Consider the following 24,770-nt stretch of genomic DNA (forward strand, 5'->3'; position numbering starts at 1 on the left):
AGTTTCACCTTCGGTTGCGACCCCTAAAAACGTTACAGAAAAAAACTATATACGCCAACAGTGTTTTTGAGTAAATACTCAGTTAACGGGGTTATGCGTTAATTTTTTAAAAGTCGGAAAAACAAGGACCGCCCTAATTTACATGCATTTATGGTTACGTATGTCTCTTTGAGTGTACGAAAACGGCTCGTTAGCAAACCTTGTTATCAGCTAATTGAAGGAGGGTTCATTCTTATCTTCCTTCAATGCATTTATCTTGTTATTTACTATTCATCTCTCGTCTTTTTATTTTTTACCATGCAGTTATAATCTTGTGCTTCTTTCTTCTCTTTTTTGGCCTTTACACAACACAGATGGTTCCAATACAAGAAAAGCATTCAGCCGGCAATACTTCACGTTCTATGGCAGCCATTTCGTTGGGTTTCATTGTAATGGTCACACCTTGGACAATACAAGAAATTGTCACTGCCTGTACGGGATCGAAGGTGAGTGAAAAGAAATGCAAAATCAAACACAGAAAAAAGATAGATGTCTGTTGATTGAATACATTTTTACAGAATTTAAGATCTTTTTTGTGTAAAATTTTTTTGTTTACCAATACATATATATATTTTATTTCAATATAGAGGATCAGCTGAATGTTGCTGTAGTTTTTTTTACTTAATATTTGCAGTTTTTATCAGTGGGAAATGAAAAGGTCTCTCTTCGGGAACTAGCCAGTTCGTAAGGACCTTTAGCACTGTTTCGCATGCGCATGAAATGCCATGTTACTCACAGCAGTCCAATAATGTCCCTGCACATAAGAGGAACTAAATCCCTCATGGAAGGCTCTTCTCGAAGAACTCTGTGTATAGAGAGTCTTTTGCTAAGAAAATGAGTGCAATGAAACATTACGTGGTCTGTGTTTATCAATTCAATCGGACAGTGTGGACAGAAGGGATCCTACTCTATCCTACGGTTATGTAGATAGTACTTGAAACGCCGCTGTGGTAGTTAATTCACCGTGCTGCCGCTCGTAACTTTCGATGTTCCGCTATTCCGAAATTACATGGAGGTCAGGCGCGCTTTCCTCGATTCTTCACACCGTTTCGGCCACCCAACTATGGTAACCTTGCGTTTTTCTTCAGATGATCGTCCCACTCCAATTCCATACAGATCGGCTATTTCACCTGGTAAATATACTTCAATTTTTTAATCCAAGGATCACGTAGTCGGACACCGTCCAATAAACACTTGATATTCGTATAGCAATCATACGGTAGGCTGCTAGTATCTCTTTTTGTAGGCTATTTTAGATCCGTACCACATGGTGTTGCATATTTTATTATCGAGCTAATTACATTGGCACACTGTCCAATGGAAATCCATGCGGTACGTCTCAATAGCTCAAAAGCTCATCCTATTGCAACTGTGTAGAGGATGATGAGATGAAATGGAATCATTCAGTCACTTTATGCTTGATGGCCCAGCTTTTGCCAGAACTAAGCGATTTCCGAAGGATCTATTCAAGGTCGACGTCACCCATATTTTATACACCACATAACGGATCTACACGTTAGAACTTCACGGGCAATTTGCCAACTGTTTGTATTGCATCTGTCGTGGAACTTGATTTTCGAAATCCAAACCGACTATTTGACAAGCCACTTGAGTTTTCCAGTGTCTGCTGAAGACGATCACCAGTAATACGCTCCAGAATCTTTTCTACCAAATCCAACATACAAAGAGACCTGTATGATGATGGCTGGTGTGGCATCTTACCACGTTTCAGCAAAAGGACCAGTCTTTCACATTTTCATGAGTAGGGGAAGGGATCCATAAATACTGACGTTCTAAATTTAATCGTGGGTTTAAGGGCTATATTTCGCGCTTCATCCGTTCCTGGTGATTTTTTATCTACTGCTCTATGAATTACATCCAGGTCATCCGGCTATGTTATTTTCATACCTTCGAGGTCTTCGCTTTGAAAGGACCAGTAATCCTGTGTCGGTAAAAGAGTTTCGACGATTCTTATCATCATGTAGTATCGGACATGTAGGTTGCTCTGATTTTTGCCATCACATCTACGACTAATAGAATCAAACGTGGGAAAATCAACCAAATGCGGGCACGCGATGATATCACATGATATGTTTAGGGTACAGTTAAACAGAATTACAACAAACTTAACGTCTGACGCCGACCATATTACGGGAGGAAGGCCCATCCAGTGCTAGGGGCTTTACAATCTTCACAGATGGCTCGAAAATGGAAGAGGGAACTGGAGCTGGAATGTATTCAAAGCATATGCTGGTAAATTGTACCGACTTTCTGACGCATACAGTGTCTTCAAGACGTAGTTCTATGATATAGAGAGATCAACCAGACCAAACTGGGATAGAACGGTCGAAGACATTTTTGTGGACATCCATACCGCCTTAAAGACATTCGAGTCCAATGTGATAACACAGGCGGCCCATAGGGATATGGGTGTTAGAGGCATAGGTTTCACATTACAATTGAACAGATGATCATGTGGGGACACATCACATGCAGGACATACATTATCCATGTCGGGGTTGATCCTGGGCATGTGAGAGTTTAACCTGTTACAGTATCCAGAATGAAGTTGGACTAGGGCCATATGTGGTAGTGTGATGTCTTCTTCTGCAAGAGTAAGATATTGTGTATTGATAATATGGCATCCTTATGCTTGTGCTGTATCAAACGGCTGTATTAGCAGGTGCTGGATCTCATCATGGTGCTTATGGAGATCTTCCCTTAACCTCCGTTAAAGCGGGGCTATATCAAGTAGCTGTTTGCTAGTGTGTACTGGTTTGTGACAGTTTAGCAAAAATTGTCCGTTCTGGATTTCCTTGTGCTTTTGAGTGTTGAGCTCTCTAGCCTCACTATGTATATGGTGGTGATGTTGCTCATTATGTGGTGGTGATGTTAAGGTGTCATACGGAGACGTAAGGGACCTCCCGTGATAGTTATGTTTGCAGCACTTTGACAGGCCTGCAGCCTTTGTGTTTTTAAGACCAGGCCATCAAACTGGTGATGCGTAGCACATGAGCGGCCGGCGAATTGCTTTGTACGTAGTTAGCAACGTTTCTTCATATTTTCCCCAGGTGCTGCCGGCAAGCGACTTAGATACAATTTCGGTAGGATGCGCCTTGATGGTGAGAGTATCATCGAACGACCCTAACTGACAGTCGGTAGAGTAACACCTTCGACGTGTTCCTTCCATATCGATAATAGAGTGGCCATGAATTTCGTCAGTGATAATGCCAGGCTGCGCGAGGTGAAGAAACTAGAAAGACCGGGGAGATAGCTATTTATTTTAGAAAGTAGTACATCTATTGAAGGGTTAGATCTCGTTGCCATAATCGTGCAGTCATCGGCATATGACTCCGTCTGGTGGGGAACGTAAATTAAACAGAGGCGGTGATAGAACACCACCCTGTGGCTTCCCGTGTTTAATTCTCCTAAGCTTAGAGACTTCGTTCTTTAATTGAACAGACGCTTGTCGCTCATTCAAATAGTTTGCGGTCCATCTTTTTAGACAACGGGGAAGATGTGAGCTTTCTATGTATGTCTTGGAGTAGCGTGCCGTGGTTGACTGTGTCAAAAGATTTTGACAGGTTGAGTTCCACGAACACCGTACTGTGATAGGGGTTTTCCTGATTTAGTTCGTAATTTATCTGAGTGTTAATGGCGTTTAGCGCGGTGGTAGTGCTATGAATTTTTCTGAAACCATTTTGAAGTTCGGCTACGCGAAGATTCGCCAATGATGAAACGTTTCGTGTGGAGTATGCCGCATATGGCTTTCATGAAATAAACATACATACATACCGTTAGCTTAATGTGAAAATGTGCTAAGTCAACTTTTACGAATTTTACAGGAGACGAAAAAAAATTAATAACTTTTGAAATAACCTTCTTTTTTCAAAATTGTGAATGAGGATACCTTAATTGCAATGCTTTTGAGTGTGGAAGCTTTGAAAAAGATAAATAAAAATCTTGTATCCCACCCCAGCAGCTATTTTATGACTTAGCACAATTTCCGCACTCATAACAAATTGTTCCCCTGACTTAGCACTTTTTACTCAATATGTTTTCCCATCACTTCTCACCTTTAATGATTGAAATAAAACACTAAAACTATATGTGATCTGGCCTATGAAAAGGTGGCTTATGACTCAAAAAATAAATTGCGAGAAACAGATGATAAAGATAGACGAGGCATTTCTTCAGTTTCTTAGTAGTTTTTTTTTTTTTTTGAGTCATAAGCCACCTTTTCATAGGCCGGGTCACATATATTTCACAAAAGATTCTATTTATTTGTCAAACTATTTCTAACGGTTCTGATCTGGACTGTTTTTCTGGATGGTGTGCAGACAATAATTTATATTTAAATTCAAACAAATGCTGTGTTGTTCCTTATTCCAAAAAGGCAACTGCCGCATACTTTATCTACAAACTAAATACTGTAACGAATTTACTGAAAATCCTCTTATTTGCCCTTCTGCTAAGTTCGAATCACTAAACTGTTGAATAAATAACTCCAATATTGAATAATGGAAAAATGGCCTTTATTAAAGTACTTCACAATAACACTTATACTTTGCAACTAGCTGGCTTAATAACAAACTGACTGATAGCTTAAATGAAACTCTACTATTTCCCGACAGATTGCGTGCTTAATCAAAAACTGCTTGTAGCGCCTCCACCGCTGGTGCTTTTATACTCTGTGGTTTCCTCGTGGCATCTTCTAGGTGCTTCCAGAATTTACTTAGTCACCACCATATAATTATAACTACAGATGCACGTATATAGCTTCTCGTATGCTTGTATTTATGAGCGACACTTCCACAATTACAATTGCATACTTTTGGGGGCATCTCAGATATCTACATGTGTTTGTGCATCTCTTCTCTGCTGCGTGTACGTACATATGTGTAGACATAATGATTTATTCGTTTATGTAGATACAAGTGACTGTCTGCTTTATTGTTGTTGTGACTTAGCATCAGACTAGGGATGTGAGTATCACTTAGTGTCACTCATATTCGTCACAATACTAAATCTCTTAATCGTTGCCAAGAGAGTAAAGACTTGAGTGTAATTTTTAACTCCAAACTCTCTTTTTCTAGTACCATTGACTACGTTGTTTCAAAATTTGTTGCAATGGTTGGGTTCAGTAGACGTAACACCAGTAACTTTAAGGACCCTACGACGTTGAAGGCACTTAATATATCCTTGGTCAGAAGTCGTCTTTAATATTGCTCAATAATATGGAATCCTTTCTATGAATATAACTCCTATAAAGTTGAGAGAGTTCAAAAATTTTTTACAAAAATTGCTTTACATATGCTTCACTGGCCAGACGGCCTCACATTATATACCACCAGGTGCAAATTGCTTGGTCTTCAGGCTTTGCACGACAGAACAACTTGAATCTCACTCATGCTTGCCTATAATGTAATAAACGTTAGCACGAGTTGCTTTAATTTATCTAATTAGTTCATTCCATATATTCCAATGCGTGATCTTCGGCATAATAGATTATTTATCTAAATAACTAATAAAACATATTATGCTATGAATGTCCTAGTTATAGGCTCTACATCTAGCAAATTGATTCAGCTCAATTGGGTAAATCCAATTGCAAGGGGTTGCCTACCTCTCAAGCGGTTCCCGGCGCAATATATAGCTTCACCAACCCAATTGCCAACCTCGCCTACCCGTGGCGAATTCTGTTTCATTGATTGCCGAGGCTCTGGCGACTACAAGTTATTCATGGAACTAGGGGTTGGAGAGGACGGAATGGCCTAGAGGGTTTAATGTGGTCATATAAATCTTTTCCGAGATGGTCGGACTAGTACCTTAATAGTGCTTTGTTACCGGAACGTACCGGATCTATATGCGGCAAAGGACCATCAACATCGGCCCAAAGCATTCGGGGAATATCTTTATCGTTAATACAACAACAACAACAAAGCATTTTAGACTGAATGGATTAAATAAGTAAATAAAATGCGCGCACAAAGAAATGTCTAGCAATTCATATTGATATTATTGACTGGTTGACTTAGCACATTTTTTTTGAACAGTTGACGAATTAGCACATTTACACATCATTGCAAATAGTACCTGAAAATTAAAAATTAAAATATTTTTTTCTTGTGATCGATGTATTTTGAAATCGGTTTTAAAACTGCATTAAAACACAATCTTTCAAAAAAAGTGACTTAGCACATTTTCACATTAAGCTAACGATACATATTTATTTATATCTTTCTGTGTTTTCTATTATTTACTGTCATGCAGCTTCCACCTTTTCTTGATTTCGTGGTAACATGGACGGCGCTGAGCAACAGTTTGTGGAATCCTTTTGTATATTGGTTTCTTAATTCGGATTTTCGACGACTCAGCAGACGCTTGATGTCAAATAGGGTAAGTAAGCATATTACACATACATATATTTACACATACATTCATATATGCAGTACATAAATATTTTTATGTGAATATTTATGAGTAAAAACAAAATTTGTACAAATTAAAGCAATAAAAATTTAGATTAAGATTTCTTCTATTTGTGTGATTGATTGTTAAAATATTTGCATGAATTTTGCTTAAATCGTGAAAACATCTTGAATTTACTGAATAATTATAATCGAATTTCAATTTGTCAAAATATTTTACTCATCAGTAACTTTTCAATAATTGAATAAATTTGTACAAATTTGAGAATCTTTGACAGCAACAGCTTTGTCATTCATCTATTGATTAGCTCAATTTGAAATATCTACCATAATTTGTAATATAGCATATTTAGCAGATATATTTATTAGATAAAAGATAAATTTTAAAACTCATTTCATTGATTATGCATCAACAATTGCTAACAACAACAAATATATTTAATTGGGTGTTTCCGGATAACAAAATGTGTAGGAAATTATTTAACAATTCGATAATTGACGGGATGTATTTTGTGTTGCTGTTGTTGCATTTGTTTGTGTAACGCACATAGATAATGCCAGATGAAACAGACATGCTTAAATTAATAATAAATATTATTTATAATAAATTTAACAGGCATGTAGTGATGAGTGGATAATAATTTTTGCATGCTTTAGGGTTCCTCTTATTTTTCAAACGAAAAATTTTAATTGAAAACTAGTTGAACATTAGAGTATTTTTCTGTAATTCACTTAATTCAAACTCATTAGCATGCATTGGTAAAACGTCGCTTTTTATACCTTTCATGAACATGAAATGGTATATTAACTTTGGTGCGATGTTTGTGACGTTGAGAAATATAGTAGATAGACTTAGCATTAAATATACGGAATTGATCACGGCGACGAACTGAATTGATATAGCCATACCCGTCTGTCCGTCCGTCCGTCTGTCTGTTTGAACGCAAACTAGTCCCTCAAATTTTGAGATATCTCAATGAAATTTGGCACAAGGATGTATTTTTGTATTATATTAGATCCTACCGGATCCAACCACTATAACATATATCTCTCATAAAACCGATCGTTCAGATAAGACGATTTTGGTCATCCCTGCCGCAATTCAGAAAGTATTAACGTGAAACTCGGTGATATATATTCCAATATATCATAGAAGATTTTCTGAAAAAATCACTTTGATGGGAGCTATATATAGTTATATCCCATACAACCGATTGTTCAGATAGAATGATTTTTGGTCATTTATCCTCGGTGATATATATTTTAATATATCATAGAAGATATTCTGAAATCACTTTGATGGGAGCTATATATAGTATATATCCCATACAACCGAACTTTCAGATAGAAAGATTTTTGGAAATTTTTCCCTTAATTTCCAATATAAAAACATTAAACTTGGTGATATTTATTCTAATATATCATAGAAGATTTCCTGTAGAGATCATATCGATCGGAGCTATATATAATATATATCCCATACAACCCATCGTTCCGATAAGGGGGTTTTTTGCTATTTTTTATTTTATACTAGAAGACCCGGCAGACATTGTCCTGCCCTAAATTTGGCCTATCTGCATACATTTTAATAAGCTTTTTCCGTCTGACTCTGCCCTCCCCCTCTTCACTTTTTCCTAATCCTTTTGTTCACTCCTCCATACGTCTTTTTCGCTTCATCTATCTCCATCTTCGCCTCATTCTACCTCTTTCTCAATCTCCTTCTCCTTTCTCTTTTCTCTTCCCTCAATTCCTTCTCATTCTTCTGCATGCCTTATTGCAGTCCCAGTCCCAGTCCCACTCCGAGTCTCAGTCCCAGTCCTAGTCCTAATCCCTGTCCCAGTCCGTCTCTGGATAATATATTACTCTGTACCAAATCACTCATCAACACCTTTCATTTGATATCCATACTGTATAAACACTGTCGAGGCATTCACGAGCCCACATTTTAGCCTATATCTCGAGACCCTGTACCTGTAGTAACCACCGCATGAGCTTTACGCAACTTGTGTAAAAGTTTGAACAAAATCGACCGACGCATCTCTTCAAACACCGGCTTAAAAATTGCACATGGAACAACTAAAGACTCTCTTGTATTAAAAAAAAATGTCATAGTACCTCTAAATCGCGGGCCCCCTCAAAAACCCCCCTCCCCCCTCCCTATCGAGGGGCCTGGTGATGTGCTATACTTGATATCATTCGCTATAATATTGTTTAATTAAACACCAAGCCATTACACGTAAGTGTATCAGCACCACCTGAAAATATGAGTGCCACCGCGTATACGTAACATTTAAATTTACGTATAAACAAATAAAAAAATTGCAATAAAATAATATTGCGACTATAAACTGAGATATAACCTATCATATATTTCAAGTTAGATCAAACTACACATGGGGTGCAAAACAAATTCAAAATCGGTTCAGTGGTTTAGAAGACCATTGGCTTCAAACCTGTGACATGTGTTTTTTATATATTAAGATTTATCTTAAAAATCGTTTAGGTATGTACATCTGTTCACTATATATTTCTCATATTATACATCCGATTATTTGGAGATTACGAACGGGCTAGGATTATTGTTCAGCCCCATTCATGAATGGTATGAAGTCTTCGACACAGCCGAAGACAGTCCCGTCCTTACTTGTTTTTATTTTAATGGACACTGCATTCGCAAGCGTCGAATGGCAAGGTGCATAAGAGAGCCCTTAAAATTCCAGGTTGTCTTAATTTTATTAAAAGTCAATTTGTCGTTTCATTTCACATGTTCCTCCGTTATTCACAAAAGCTCCGTTATTCACAATAGCTTCGTTATTCAATTCTGTTATTTGCCGAAATGTAAATTTTTTGTTTTTTATTGGTACCACGCCAGGCACAAATTCAGTAATATGTATTTCAGAATCCGATATGTGGCTTGTAGCCATGTTTTTTTCGCTATCCCGTTATGTTACGTTACGTATATAAAAAGCGTTTGGTCTTTAAATGGCACCACGCCTAGATTTTAATTTTCACTGATTCCTGTTAAAAAAAAAAAATAAATTTAAGGCGCGATAACCTCCGAAGAGATCTAAGGCCGAGCTTCTCTTCCAATTTGCGTCGTGCTCCTCTTGATTTTCCCTACAAATTGGCCGGACGGGACCTACATGTTTTATGCCGACTCCGAACGGCATCTGCAAGGCAGATGAGTTTTCACTGAGAGCTTTTCATGGCAGAAATACACCCGGAGCGCTTGCCAAACACTGCCGAGGGGCGACCCCACTTAGAAATATTTTCTTCTAATTGAAAAATCGTATTTCTAAAATTTTGATGTTGCTTTGCCCGGGGTGTGAACCCAGGGCCTACGGTGTGGTAGGCGGAGCAGGCTACCATCACACCACGGTGGCCGCCAATTCCTGTTAGGAGTGTAAAAAACCACTCTAACTCCAAGTCAGGGAAGCATTGCATCTCCCAACTCCGCCAAAACGTCAGAATGGAGCACAGAAGCAAACCTGCAGGCCTATTTTAGTTTTCAGCTCAACCAAAAAAGTCCAAAAATATTGCAGTTGAACCGAGGATGACACTTCACGTCCACACAGCCGAAAAGAGGAAAGCGGAATGACAACGCCGCTTTCGCAGCCCAGCAGTGCTGTAAAGACTCCTACTTCTTTGCTTCTTCGAGCGTCTAGTTTATGCGGGTATCGCATTCTCGAATACTGCTTTGGAGTATCGGTGTATATTCTTTGTATTGTATCCATTGATATGCTTCGTTTTTGCATATGTGTGTGCGTGTGTGCAGCTTCCCTCATCTTTGGGCGGTGTTATCATAATAATCTAAAAGCCAAATAACATTAGTACCTTAAGTCATAACGGAATTTCCCCGAAAGGACCCCAAAATAACCCCAATGTGACACCGAAATGCCCAAGCGCTCTTCTAGAAATCACCCCGTATTTATCTTCATATTATCGAGAAATCATTTCGAAATGACCACGAAATTATTTTAAAATTATACCGAAATTACAACTAAATTAACCTGAAGAAATCCTGTAATTTCCACCAAATTACCCTTAACTGCCCAGAGGTGATCCCGTAATTACCTGCAAATAATTTCAAAATTACCCAGAAATCACCCCAATAAAGACCCCAATACCATGTCGAAACAATTATAATATTATCCTCTGATGAACCCGAAGTTATAGCCAAATGATGCCGAAATAGTTTCAAAAACCATTTCAAAACAGCCACCAAATGAACACGAAATCGTTCGAAATTTACCTTCAAATTTTCCCAAAATAACTCCTTAACGAACCCAAATTAGTAAAGTCAGGAAAACTAGATTAACTCCAAAATTACCCTAAGGTAATTCTTAAAGCGCCCCACAAATATCGGAAAAATTTTATAAAATCATAATAAAATTGACCTCAAATTACCTTTAATGATTCCAAAATAACCTCGAAATAGTCCACAAACCGACCCCGAAACAACCCAACATTACATCCCAAAATTACCCCTAAATTATCCCCAGATAACCACTTACCTACCTTCAAACGATTCGAAAAATTCCGCGAAACCGAAATGATTCCAAAACAACCTCGAAATAGCCTCCCTACAATCATCCGAAAATGTCACAAAATTACCCTGAAGTTATACGAAAATTACCCCCAAGATCCCCAGATAACCTCTTAAGGATCGTGAACCAGTCGACAAAACCAATGTCAGAGAACCGATGAAAGTGAAGCCGCGCTACTTTCTCATTGTCCCAGCAGAGGTTGCACAGCAAAGCAAGAAGGTGTCATCTTCCGCGTAGCAACTTAGTTCTTAAAACTGTTGAGTCGCTCCTAGTACACTCCAAGATAAATGAACCTTACTCAACCAAAGATGTTATGCTCCTCAATCCATATGATAGTTGTTGAAATCTGAGCCTTAGTGCAGTGCGGATATTCGTGCAAATTTTAAATTCCCTAATCTTGAGCACTCTTAATCACAGCGATCACTTCTAGGAAGACAAGTAGAATTCAGATTCATCGTACCGGAAACTTTTTCACTGACAGTTATATATATATATATATATGTAATATTTGGTAGTCTGGGTTATCGGCGTGGCCAGCATTTCATGGTGCTAGTCAGGAACCACTTGACGAGAGGCACCATCATTTGCAGGTGTAAATAGGAACTAATATCACCCTAGCACATTCTCAACAAAACCTTTCCGCATGGGCATTAAGATAGGCGACAGACTTCCCAATGCGAGAAATCAAAAGGAGACAGGAGTTGCATATGATCCATCAAGCAAGAAAAGCGTTAACAGATCATGTGCAAATTTTACAACGTTAGGTCGTCAAAGTTGTTCACATCTTCAAAGAGAGAAAGGTTTTAGGCTGACGATGGGCATACTAATTGGATACTGTCTTCTGACGTCATATGCTTATAAGTTTAGTGCCAGTAACAGTAGATGTAGGAAGTACGAGCTGAAAGAAGGAACGGTCGAGTACTTTCTTTATTCGTGTTCTGCGCTCGCCAGATCAAGGTTCCAGCTACAAGGGGCGGCAAAGTTGCCAAATCTCGAGAAACCAATTAAGATAGTTCACAGAAAATGTCTATATAGTATTTGCCAAGAGGTTGGAGTTATTTCATCGCGGATCTGATCAGGATTTTCCTGTATGGTCGCCAAACAAATTCTGGCAACGCTATATACACATTCAGCCTATTTAGATTCTTTATTGACCGGTCAGTTCAGTTTAACCAAACTTATCCTAGTTTTTAGTCCATCTTTTTTATGCAGAGTTAGACACCTTACTGTTCATATTCAAAATACAAAAAGCATTATAAATCAGGTTTGGCTTAATTTAAGAAAAATAAATTTAATAAATTAATAAATTGATAAGAAAATTTATTTACTTATTTACTTTGAAAGATAAATATTTCAACATTATCATACATTATCGGTGTACCACTGAGGGAAATGGTAGAACATACATCATTACAGGGCGCCTTGAGGTATGCAACGATTACGTTGCTTATTTACATGCGTGACTGTGCAAAAGGCAATAAATCAAAGCAAGTTTATCGAACACTCAATAAGGACTCACGCCAAGCAATACTTTAATGCGATGAAAGAGTTAGAGGGCAGGAACAAAAATAAGCCTCAGTAAAACTTTGGAAGTGCAAAAGTTAAAGCTGTTAATGTTTTTTTAATGAATTCTGTAACAAAAAGCAATAAATCTTCTTTCAAACACACACACACACATGCACAAACAATACATTTCCGCATTGACATGTGTGCTTTCTTATGTGTTGATTACTTTGTTGAACTCAATTGGTAATTTATTTACTTACTTTAAATGTGGCTTAATTATGTCATGCGAAAGGATGACAAAAGGACATTCTTTTGTCATCGAGTTGCAAATAATTACTAAATTCAGTGCTGAAATGCTGGCATATAGAAGCGGCGAATTAATTAGACTTTGCTAGGAGCACGGCTTCTGCCTGTTTAACTATGTCCCTACTCAGGCGCCATGTGCTGATTGAAAACATGCTCCGTCTTAAGTGGGGACGTTTGCCTTGTTTTCGAATGCTAAACAGTAAATATGATATGAGAATATTTAAAAAAAACATACTTTTTGGCGGTCGCCGTAGTGTGTTTCGCCATCCACACCGAAGATCCTGGATTCACGCCCCGGAAAAAGCAACATCAAAATTTTAGAAACAAGTATTTTAAATTAGAAGAACATTTTTCTAAGCGGCATCGCTCCTCGGCAGTGTTTGGCAAGCACTACGAGCTTTCAGTGAAAACTCATCTGCCTTACAAATGCCGTTCGAAATCAGCATAAAACAAGTAGGTCATGTCCCGCCAATTTGCAGGAAAAGTTAAAAGAAGCACGACGCAAATGCGAAGATAAGCTCCTGTATGAAATGATATCGAATTAATCTCAAATAAGTAACGAGAATAATCCCGAATTAAGCTGGAGATAATCGTGTATTGATCTTTATATTCCGAAATAGTCACAACTTGGCCTCTATAGGATACCAAACAGAATCCGGAAATTGTTTCGAAATATGCCAAAAATAATTGGAAAAAAAATCCGATAGTCTCGAGATCGTCCAAGAATTGTCCTAAATTATCTCGTTACTATATCGCAAACTCTTTACTTAGCCAAGCTAAATCGAAATATATATGAACTATAAATGAATAGTGAACCGCAAATCATAAATGAGAAAGTTTGGAAGCAGTCCGGAACGCATCTTTAAACAATGTCAAAATAGTACCGAAGTGATTTTGAAATGATTTGAAGATAGTTTCAAAATTGTTCCGAATTACTATTGAAATACCGAAAACAATCTAAAAACGATCCCGACACTTTCCGGTAAGCATCCCGTGAATAATTACGAATAGTCCTCAAACTCACAGCAACTGCGATACCCCGAAATTATCCCGAACAAAGTCCCGAAATAGTACAGAAACTGTTCTGGAAATAGTTCCAAAATTTCCCCTAAAAAGGTTTCGAAATTATACAAAGATAATCTTGAAATGATCCCGTAATATAGCTGAAATTATTCCAAAAAGCATCAAAATGATTACAGAAATAATCCCAAAATGATTCTGATATTATCCTTAAATAGTCCCGTAACTTACTGTAAACACTTCCGGAAAGTTTCAAAATTTCAAATTTATTTCAAATAATACTGAAAACAGTCCCAAAAATATACCGCAGAATTCGGGAAAGCATCCCGAAAATAACTAGGAAATAGTCTTCAAGCTATCAGATACTGCGATACCCCGAAATGATCCCAAACATTGTCCCGAAATAGCACACAAACTGTTCACTAAATATTGCAGAAATTACCCCTAAAACGATTTCAAAATTATATAAAGATAATCCAGAAATGATCCCGAAGCACAGCTAAAATTAATCCGAAAAGCAGCAAAATGAACCCAAAAATGATCCCCATATTACTCTTAAATGGTCCCGAAAATACCCCGCAAACACTTCCAGAAATAGTTCCGCAATCATACCTTAAATGATCTCAAGGTAATCCCAAAACTGCCCTGAAAAAATCTTGAAAAAATCGCGAAATAATAACAAAAGTAATCTTGAAATTATACTGGCATTGTTCCAAAGTTGCACAGAAATAGTCTTTAAATAATACCGAAAAAGTGCCCCAGAGATGCCGAAATGGTCTTAAAATATTTCTGAAATAATTCCTCAAATAGTCTCGAATTAGTCCCGAAATAACCTCTAAAACAGTCCCTCTCGCAACAATCTCGAAAGCAATTTAAAAATCCCGAAACTATCGTAAAACTCTCAAAAATTATAGCGAAGACAATCTAAAAAAGTTCCGAAATCACCAGAAAATGATTTCAAGAATAATCGAAGACATAGCCGAATTGATCTCTAAACAGTAGAAACATTTTTAAATAATTGCGTCAAAATCAATTCCAAATCATCCCGAAATGTTCAAAAATAGTCCCGAAACGATTCCTTAAGCAATCCCGATATGATTTGGAATTAGTCCTAAAATTATCTACAAATAGCACAGAAAATACCCAAAAATAGTTTCAAAATAGTCCCGAAAGCCATCCAAAATCATTCCGAAATAGCCCCGAAACAATTCTGAAAACATTTCCAAAAAGGTAAAGTGATAGTTCCGAATGCATACAATGTGATCTATATGTCGAATGTCCCAAATGCTATTGGTCTAGTTCAAAGAGACTCAGAGTTATATAATTTTCAAAATTCTCTGCGGAGGAGCAGCAGGCGGTTGAGAGCATGGCTCGCTTTTCAAAATTGGCCTAAATCTCGATATAAACGAACTATATACCTCTTTATGGCGTCCCAGCATCACTTTGTAGAGAAGCGCAAATACTTAGTGAGCGCCAGAATGGTAAAACAAGTTTCATGTGAACCTACCCCCCAGAAGAACGAGTATTTGATCCGGCGGTCAACTGATAGACGACTAGAATTCAGTAGCCACCTACCGAGGACACTCAACTTAGTGTGATATAACTTCAATGCACAAACGCAATGTATGTTCTCGAACGAGCACTACTTCGTATCAACGCATCTGGTTCCATTACACTGACAGTTGCTGTCACTCAGCCATTTGCCGTCCTTTATTACCATTCCAGCAAAGTTTTGAACACAGTTGTTTGCGCCACACATCTTTCCATCCTTTTATCAACACAAGCACCAGGCTTCTAATATTTCCGGTTATTCAAATAATTCTGTCTTACGCACAGCAACGTTTTTTCTCCTTCCATAGCAAAATCTGTTAAATTTTCACAAAACCTTTACAATATATTCACGAAAACATGCGACATAATTTTATATTTTCCAATGTCATTTTCATTTACATTATCTCTTTTGCTTTACTATCGTTGCAGTGCTTTCCAACCGAGGATACGCCCGAACACAAATCACCCTGTTGTCACATCAATTCTGATTTCGAAATCACAACTTTACCATTACCGCCGGAACCGCCTACTGGACGACCACCGAAGGGCAGCAGTAGCGGCGATGCTGCAGGCGATAACAATGGCAGTGAAGGCGGCAATAGCTCGAGTGTAGGTGGTGGGAGTGGAGGTGTAAGCAGCGGCATACGCGGTGGATCTGTATTAAGTATGTGCGCGCGAGCGCGCAATAACAGTTTCAATCGCGGCGCATCACAACAAGCGCGTAAGAATGCAAGTAGCGTTTGCAGCAATGCCAGTTACGGGCATCATGGGCACAGTCATCATGGTGGTGGTGGTAGTGGCTTGAATTTCACCGCTGTACGTCCTGATATTGAGGGACTCTCTGAAAAGTACTGGGGCGAAATACTTGAACGCACTGTTAGTTCGGGCAGTTTACATGCGCTCACTAAAAGTTTTCCACATGCCGCGCCGCATCACTACTACGCCGCGCACCATCAGCTGCCGCATCAACAATCACTACCAGCGCCACCACCACATACAGCGTCTACAATGACAACATCGTTTAGCAAACATAGTGAACTGAATCTCAATTTAGTCCAAGCTGAACATGAACGTCACGCGGCAACACTGCATGATGCGCGTATGGGCGTAAATGCTTATGAACTCAGTAAATTTTCGAATTCAGAGCCAAAATTGTGCGAACATATCTACCATGATGCCAGTTGTGCCAAAAATAAAGCAGCAGCAGCGTTTGCAAACATAGGCGGCGTGGGTATAATGGGTTGTGCAGGAGGTGCAGGTGGAGTAGGAGGAGGCGTAGGCAAAGATGATGTCAAAATGTTAACAGGCGCGACAGCAGGAACTTTAGCTACTTCAGCGTCAGCGACCGGACGTAGCATACCGGATATTTAGTACGCGGAGAATGTTATATTAGCAAACAATCAAATGGCGCGCAAATGTGCAAAAGGCGTTGTCTGTACAGCGCAGGCAATGAAAGGGTTTAGTGCTGGTTGTAGTGGACGTAGTAACACTTTAACCACAACGCGCGCGGCGTGTCATAGTCCGCCTCTGCGCAGCATGTCAGTGCTAGTTGCTATGCCAATGGCAGAGTACCGGAAGTAGGCAAATAAGTACATACATAGAGTTTGAGTACAGTGTTAGGGCATGTGTATGCGCGCGCGGTAATGCTGTCAAGTGAGCCGGAAATACAGTAAGCCAAAAGTGAAACACACAAAACGAAAATAAGCGGCTGTGATGCCATTAAAAGCATGTTCAAAGAGCGCAAGGAAGCGCGCGTATAGTAATATAATGTGGAGGCTGTCTTAAAAGATCAAAAGTCAGTCAGTGCTTAGCATGGTTGATAGCCGGCGCGGCGCAGCGAGTCTGCAAAAGTTACTACGTATAGTTGCACAAAAAACAGTAATGTCGCGTGCCCATTTGCAAATGCGGATTATTACATTGCAGTCTGTTGTGCTGTGTCTATGGTTATGTGTGTGTTTGTGCGCGCGTCCACTTATACTCCCACTCATAAGCTCTATAGGTCGCGTGATATTACCAACTTTGCGTTCGCTGTACGTTCAGTAAAAATATAGTGTTATAAGCGTTAATTCGACGGCAACATCCTGTTTGATTTAATGCTATCCGACGTTCTAATGCTCATTAATTGTTTCTCGGATGACAGTTAGCCACAGTTGCAAGGTTTAATCAAGCATTTGTGGATGATGTGAGCGCGTAGTGTGCAGCGTCGGTGCACAGTCAGACAGGATTAAAATATTCTATGAAAAATTGCTCTAAAATGTGTAATAGTGTAAGATTTGTAATATTTTTTTTTATTCTATTTTCTACGCGAAGTCGCAGCTAATGTAAAATAAATTGTATATATGTACATACAAAAGTAGCTACCGACAGAAGCGAACAGATAAATAGTATTACTTTTATTTATTTTAGATACTTTGAGCAGAAAATTCCATAAATTGTGTCATTGTAACTATGGAAACCGATCTCAAATTCGTTTCGAAAAAATTCGAGAATTCGTGAAATTTTGACGAAAATTTCGAACTTTTTTTAAGTTCTCTAAATTTTTTGAGTTTGCTGTTTTGTAGCCCAATTAATTTTAGTCTACTAAAATATAATTCATAGGTCTTTCTAAATACGAATAAGTTTCTAACATTTTTTTTCGATCAAATTTTAATTTTGTTAAATTCTTTTTTTTTAACGGAGGAATTTTTTCGAAAAAAAATATTGTCACAAATGAGAGGAATTTAATTTATACTTTATTAGACTTTAATTAATTGGGCTACAAAAGTGCAAGTTCAATAAATTTCAGAGAACTTAAAAAAAGTTCAAAATTTTCGTAATTTTTTTGGAATTTTGGAATTTTTTTTAAAAACTTGTTTGTGATTGGGTATATATTTGAAAAGTTTATTTTTAAAAAGGCAGGTGTCCACATTTTCAAAATTTTCACCAGATACAAAAAAACCCAACTCTTTCCTTTACATTTATTTTTAGTTATTGTAAATGGTACATTTTAGGTAAAAGAAAAACGGTTTTTGAAATACTTATCTTAAATAATTTCACTCATTTTTTGTGTGTTTTTTTTAGCGTTTTAGCCCTTTTATACTAGTGCCCTTTTAATAATAAGCAACTAATTTATTATATGTTCTGAAATGGGACTATCAGCTCGTGACAAAGAAATTCACCATGTGGTAAGATAATTGTCCCATATAAAACGGTTTGCTGAATTCTGTGCCCTTTTCATAATAAACAAGTAATTATTATAAATTTCTGATTAAGACTATCAGTTTGTGACAAAAAAATTCACCACTTGGTAAGAAAACTCCCTCATATTCCAAAAGTGTGGTAAATTACATGCCCTTTTAATTATAAACAAGTAATTTATTATATTTTTCAGAACTGAGGCTACCAGCTCTTAACAGTATATTCACCACTTGGTAAGAAAATTGCCTCATACAAAACGGTATAGTAAATTCTGTGCCCTTCTGATAAAAAAAATCAAGTAATTTATTATATATTTCTTAACTGGAAATATCAATTCGTTCCTCATATTAAACGGTATGGGGGATTCTGTGCCATTTTAATAATAAACAAGTAATTTATGATATGTTTCTGAACTGGGACTATCATTTCGTGACAAAGAAATTCACCACATGGTAAGAAAATTGCATCACATAAAAAAGTATGGTAAATTATGTGTTTCTTTAACTATGAACAAGTAATTTATCATATTTTTCTGTAGTGGGACTACCAGTTAACTAAGAAATTCACCTCGTGGTAAGAAACTATCCTTATACTATACGGTGTGGTGGATTCTGTGCACTTTTAATGATAAACAAGTAGTTTGTTACATGTTTCTAAACTGGGAACACTAGTTCGTGACTAAAAAATTCACCACAAGGTAAAAAAACTGCCTCATATAAAACGGTTTGATGAATTCTCACTCTCTTTAACTCGCAAACTCAAGGCGCAAGAGTTAGCATATGAGAGCAAGCGATGAACCTTCCTATTGGTCAACATTTTTTGGCATAATGTATTTTTTATTAAAAGGGCACAAGTTCAGAACATAAGCTCTTTTAAAAATAAACGCAAAATTCAAAATCCCATAAAATCCTATAGAGTAAATGTGTTAATGTGACGTTTCGTCCATAAATAGGTGATGTTTAAAAGAATGTATTGCATTCAAAATGTAATTTTTGCCCAAAAGTGGGCATGTGCCTTTCTAATAATAAACGACTAATTTATAGAACTTATTTCCCAAAATATCGATAAACGAATAATATAGTTGAAGAAGATTGGGAAAAAATTGTCTCTGCTATTTTTCTGTTCGCTGCTGTGTGCATACGAAAATAAACAAACTTTTGATAGTTATTTGGTGGAAAAATTACAACAACAAAAATTACTGTTAAATAAAATATAACAAATAAATGAAAATCACTCCAATATTTGAATAAGTTTAGAAATAAATATTAATTTAGCAACAATTTAATTTATATAATATATATTAGTTAAGGCTATGCTAGAATGTGAGCGCACTTAATTCTTCGCTAAATAACTAATTTCATAAAGCTTTTAGAAATTCAGGTAATATTGAGAATAATTTTTGTTCAAAGTACTTGTACAATATTAAAAAATAACTAAAATCTGCAGCAAGGGCATTTGTTCTAACTACTCCCCGGACGTTTTTTATACTCAGCTGAGCAGAGCTCACAGAGTATATTAACTTTGTTCGCATAACGGTAATCCGTAACGGCATAAACTAATCGAGATAGATACAGACTTCTATATATCAAAAAGGCGAAAAAAGAAATTCATTTAGCCATGTCCGTCCGTCCATAAAAACGATAATTTAACTAAATTTTGAGGTATCTTGATAAAATTTGGTATGTGCGTTCCTGGACACTCATCTCAGATCGCTATTTAAAATGCACGAAATCGGACTACAACCACGCCCACATTTTCGATATCGAAAATTTCGAAAAACCGAAAAAGTCCGATAATTCATTACCAAAGACGGATAAAGCTATGAAACTTGGTAGCTGAGTTGAATTTATGACGCACAATAGAAAACTAGTAAAATTTTGGACAATGGGCGTGGCACCGCCCACTTTTAAATTAAGTAATTTACAGGTTTTGCAAGCTGTAATTTGGCAGTCGTTGAAGATATCATGATGAAATTTGGCAGGAACGTTACCCATATTACTATTTATGTAATAAATCAAAATAAGAAAAATCAGATGGCGAACACGCCCACTTTAAACAAAAAATTTTTTTTAATCAAATTTTAACAAAAAATTTGATGTCTTTACAGTATATAAGTAAATTATGCCAACATTCAACTCCAGTAATGATATGGTGCAACGAAATACAAAAATAAAAGAAACTTTCAAAATGGGCGTGGCTCCGCCCTTTTTCATTTAATTCGTCTAGAATACTTTTAATGCCATAAGTCGAACAAAAATTTAACATCCTTGTCAAATTTGGTAAGGGCATAGCTTCTGTAACGATAACTGTCTGTGGTAATTCGATCTGTTTATTGACGCAAAATATAACTTTAGAAAAAACTTTGTAAAATGGGTGTGACACCTACCATATTAAGTAGAAGAAAATGAAAAAGTTCTGCAGGGCGAAATCAAAAGCCCATGGAATCTTGGCAGGAACACCGTTCGTGGTATTACATATATAAATAAACCTACAGTACTAAGGCCCACTCCCTTTTAAATCCCTAATTAGTACCTTTAATTTTATATCCATATCGTACCAGCACATTCTAGAGTCACCCCTGGCCCACCTTTATGGCGATATGCCGAAATGGCGTCCACCTATAGAACTATGGCCCACTCCATTTTGAAATACTCTTTAATACCTTCCATTTGAAACCCATGTTATACAAACACATTCCAGGGTTACCCTAGGTTCATTTTGCTAAATGGTGATTTTCTTTTATTTTGTCTCCGAAGCTCTCAGCTGAGTATGTAATGTTCGGTTACAGCCGAACTTAGCCTTCCTAACTTGTTGGGCTTAATTAGATTAGCAAAAGTAATGACTATTGTTCTATGTCATATCAAGTAATTTAATAATGTTTTCATATTAGATTGCTTGGAATTCAATTCTGCTAACAAAAAATGGTCAAGGCTCCTTTCAATTAAATTTAAATTGCATTACTTTCGCAAACCAAACTATGACTCTAATGAGGAATTGCCTTCTGGCAGAATACCTGTGGAGTTGGCATACACAATCTCACAAAAACTATTCCGAATAGGTTTCAAATAATTCTAGAATTTCTGAAAAGGAGAAAAAAGTTCTGCAGAATTTCGTCAAATATTCACATTTTTATAAAATTTGCAGAAAACAAATTTAAAAAAATTACGCCCAATATTATCATTTTTCCAAAAGTCTAAAATTTTAAAAGATTTTCAAAATAAAAAAAGGTATTCCTTTCCTTTTCCTATCTCCCAAAAAGTCCTGGAACTCCTGAAAAGGAGAAAAAAACTTCTGCAAAATTTTTCCCAAAGTCGAAAATTTAAACAAATTTTCAAAATCAAAAAGAAAGTGGTGTTTCAAGTAGCTTTTAAAAAGTTCTGGAGTTCCTGAAAAGGAGAAAAGAGCTTTGTAAATTTACGTCCAATATTCACAAAGTAGAATTAAAAAAAAATTTCGAAATCAAAAAAAAACTTCACCGGCATTCTGGCAATTGTGCTTGAAAACAACCGCCTAAGTATTTAACTCAACGTGAGTTCGCCCAGCGGTTGAATTTCAATGACTAAAAGCGGTACCGTATCTGGACTTTCCTTTCCTCTCTCTTCCTCTTATTTCAACTTTTTTTCTTTCCTTTACGTTCCTTTCCTTTTCCTATCTTTTCTTTATTATACTCAACTGAGCAGAGCTTACAGAGTATATTAACTTTGTTCGCATAACGGCAATCCGTAACGGCATAAACGAATCGAGATAGATATAGACTTCTATATATCAAAATGACCTGGGCGAAAAAATAAATTCATTTAGCCATGTCCGTCCGTCCGTCCGCCCGTAAACACGATAATTTGAGTAAATTTCGATGTATCTTGATGAAATTTGGTATGTGGGTTCCTGGGCGCTCATCTCAGATCGCTGTTTAAAATGAACGAAATCAGACGGCAACCACGCCCACTTTTTCGATATCGAAAATTTCGAAAAACAGAAAAAGTGCGATAATTCATTACCAAAGACCGATAAAGCGATTAAACTTGGTAGGTGGGTTGACCTTGTGACGCAGAATAGAAAATTAGTAAAATTTTGGACAACGGGCATGGCACCGCCCACTTTTAAAATAAGCTAATTTAAAGGTTTTGCGAGCTGTAATTTGGCAGTCGTTGAAGATATCATGATGGAACTTGGCAGAAACGTTACTCATACTACTATTTGTGTCCTAAATAAAAATTAGAAAAATCGGATGGCGAACACGCCCACTTTAAAATTTTTTTTTTTTTTTTTAAATCAAATTTTAACAAAACATTTGATATTTTTACAGTATATAAGTAAATTATGCCAACATTCAACTCCAGTAATTATATGGTGCAACAAAATACATAAATATAAGAAGCTTTCAAAATGGGCGTGGCTCCGCCCTTTTTCATTTAATTCGTCTAGAATATTTTTAATGCCATAAGTCGAACAAAAATTTACCAATCATTGTGAAATTTGGTAGGGGCATAGACTCTATGACTATAACTGTTTTATGTGAAAATGTGCGAAATCGGTTGAAGCCACGCCCAGCTTTTATACACAGTCGACCGCCTGTCCTTCCGCTTGGCCGTTAAAATGATAACTTGAGCAAAAATCGATATATTTTTACTAAACTCAGTTCACGTTCTTATCTGAACTCACTTTATCTTGGTATAAAAAATTGCCGAAATCGGACTATAACCAAGCCCACTTTTCCCATATCGAAAATTACGAAAAATGAAAAAAAATGCCATAATCCTATATCAAATATGAAAAAAGGGATGAAACATGGTAATTCGATTGGTTTATTGACGCAAAATATAACTTTAGAAAAAACTTTGTAAAATGGGTGTGACACCTACCATATTAAGTAGAAGAAAATGAAAAAGTTCTGCAGGGCGAAATCAAAAGCCCTTGGCAGGAATACTGCTCGTGGTATTACATATATAAATAAATTAGCGGTACCCAACAGATGACGTTCTGCGTCACCCTGGTCCACATTTTGGTCGATACCTCGAAAACGCCTCCACATATACAACTAAGGCGCACTCCCTTTTAGAACCCTCATTAATACCTCTAATTTGATACCCATAACGTACAAACACATTCTAGAGACACCCATGGTCCACTTTTATGGCGATATCTCGAAAAGGCGTCCACCTATAGAACTATGGCCCACTCCCTTTTAAAATGCTCTTTAATACCTTCCATTTGATAGCCATATCATACAAACACATTCCAGGGTTACCCTAGGTTCATTTTTCTAAATGGTGATTTTCCCTTATTTTGTCTCCAAAGCTCTCAGCTGAGTATGTAATGTTCGGTTACACTCGAACTTAGCCTTTCTTACTTGTTTTATCTCACTTTATCTCTTTTTTTTTTATGTGATTCCTTTCTTTTATGTTCCCTTCCTCTCTTCTCGCCTCCGCTATTCTCCTCTCCTTCTCTCTTCGCCTCTCTCTTCGCCTCTCTCTTCTCATTTCATTTCCTTTATTTTAGTTTGCTTTTCTTTCCCTCCCTTTCTATTTCGTTTCTTTGACTTTATTTCCTTTCTCTTCCCCTCCTTTTCCTCTCTTTCCTTTGCTTCTGATTCTTCCATTTTGATTTGGAAATGTTGTATCAACGCAACTGAATGGCTGTCTCTTCAGCCTTTCTCTTCTCCCCTCCGCTACTCTCCTCTTTTCTTCTGTCTACTCCTTTCATTTCCATTACTTAAGTTTGCTTTTCTTTCCCTCCTTTTCCTTTTATTTCCTTTCACTTTTATTCTTTTCACTTCCTCTCCTTTTCCTCTCTTTCCTGAAGAGTCTTATCAACGCAACTGATTGGCTGTATCTTCAGATATTTACATTGTCCACAACTAGCGAATATGGAAACATACTGCTGACGCCAATGACATGATTGACGTTCTGGAACAATATCATAAACTAACGGAGGAGCATCAGGATGGTTTATAATACGAAAATCCGGGATTGACGGTATACGTTCTCAAAACTCGACATTTATCTATTTAAACCAACCATTGAGCTAGGCTTGTTGAGCAGAAAAAGGTGGCAAATCAGACCTTATAGATTTACCACATGGCAAACAAATAAACTCTAACTTAACAGAACTTTATTTTAAACAGCTATCACTGAAAATATTTAGACAAACATGAAATACTCGCAGCCGTATAGTCAAACGCGACAGACTTTGT

At 37.1% G+C, this 24,770-nt stretch overlaps 1 protein-coding gene across 5 annotated transcripts in view; it reads left to right on the forward strand.

Moving 5' to 3' along the window:
• LOC137243701 (D(2)-like dopamine receptor) overlaps positions 1-17,952 on the forward strand; it is a 566,273-nt gene extending 548,321 nt beyond the window's left edge. For all 5 annotated transcript variants that reach the window (XM_067771671.1, XM_067771670.1, XM_067771672.1 and 2 more), the window contains 3 exons: positions 354-485; positions 6,313-6,438; positions 15,830-17,952. In XM_067771671.1, the coding sequence (XP_067627772.1) occupies positions 354-485; positions 6,313-6,438; positions 15,830-16,771 (1,200 nt within the window). In that variant the 3' untranslated portion in view covers positions 16,772-17,952. The remainder of the gene's footprint in view (positions 1-353; positions 486-6,312; positions 6,439-15,829) is intronic.
• Positions 17,953-24,770: the final 6,818 nt, after the last annotated feature.

The sequence above is a fragment of the Eurosta solidaginis genome, chromosome 3 (assembly GCF_040869045.1).
Source record: "Eurosta solidaginis isolate ZX-2024a chromosome 3, ASM4086904v1, whole genome shotgun sequence".
Lineage (NCBI taxonomy): Eukaryota > Metazoa > Arthropoda > Insecta > Diptera > Tephritidae > Eurosta > Eurosta solidaginis.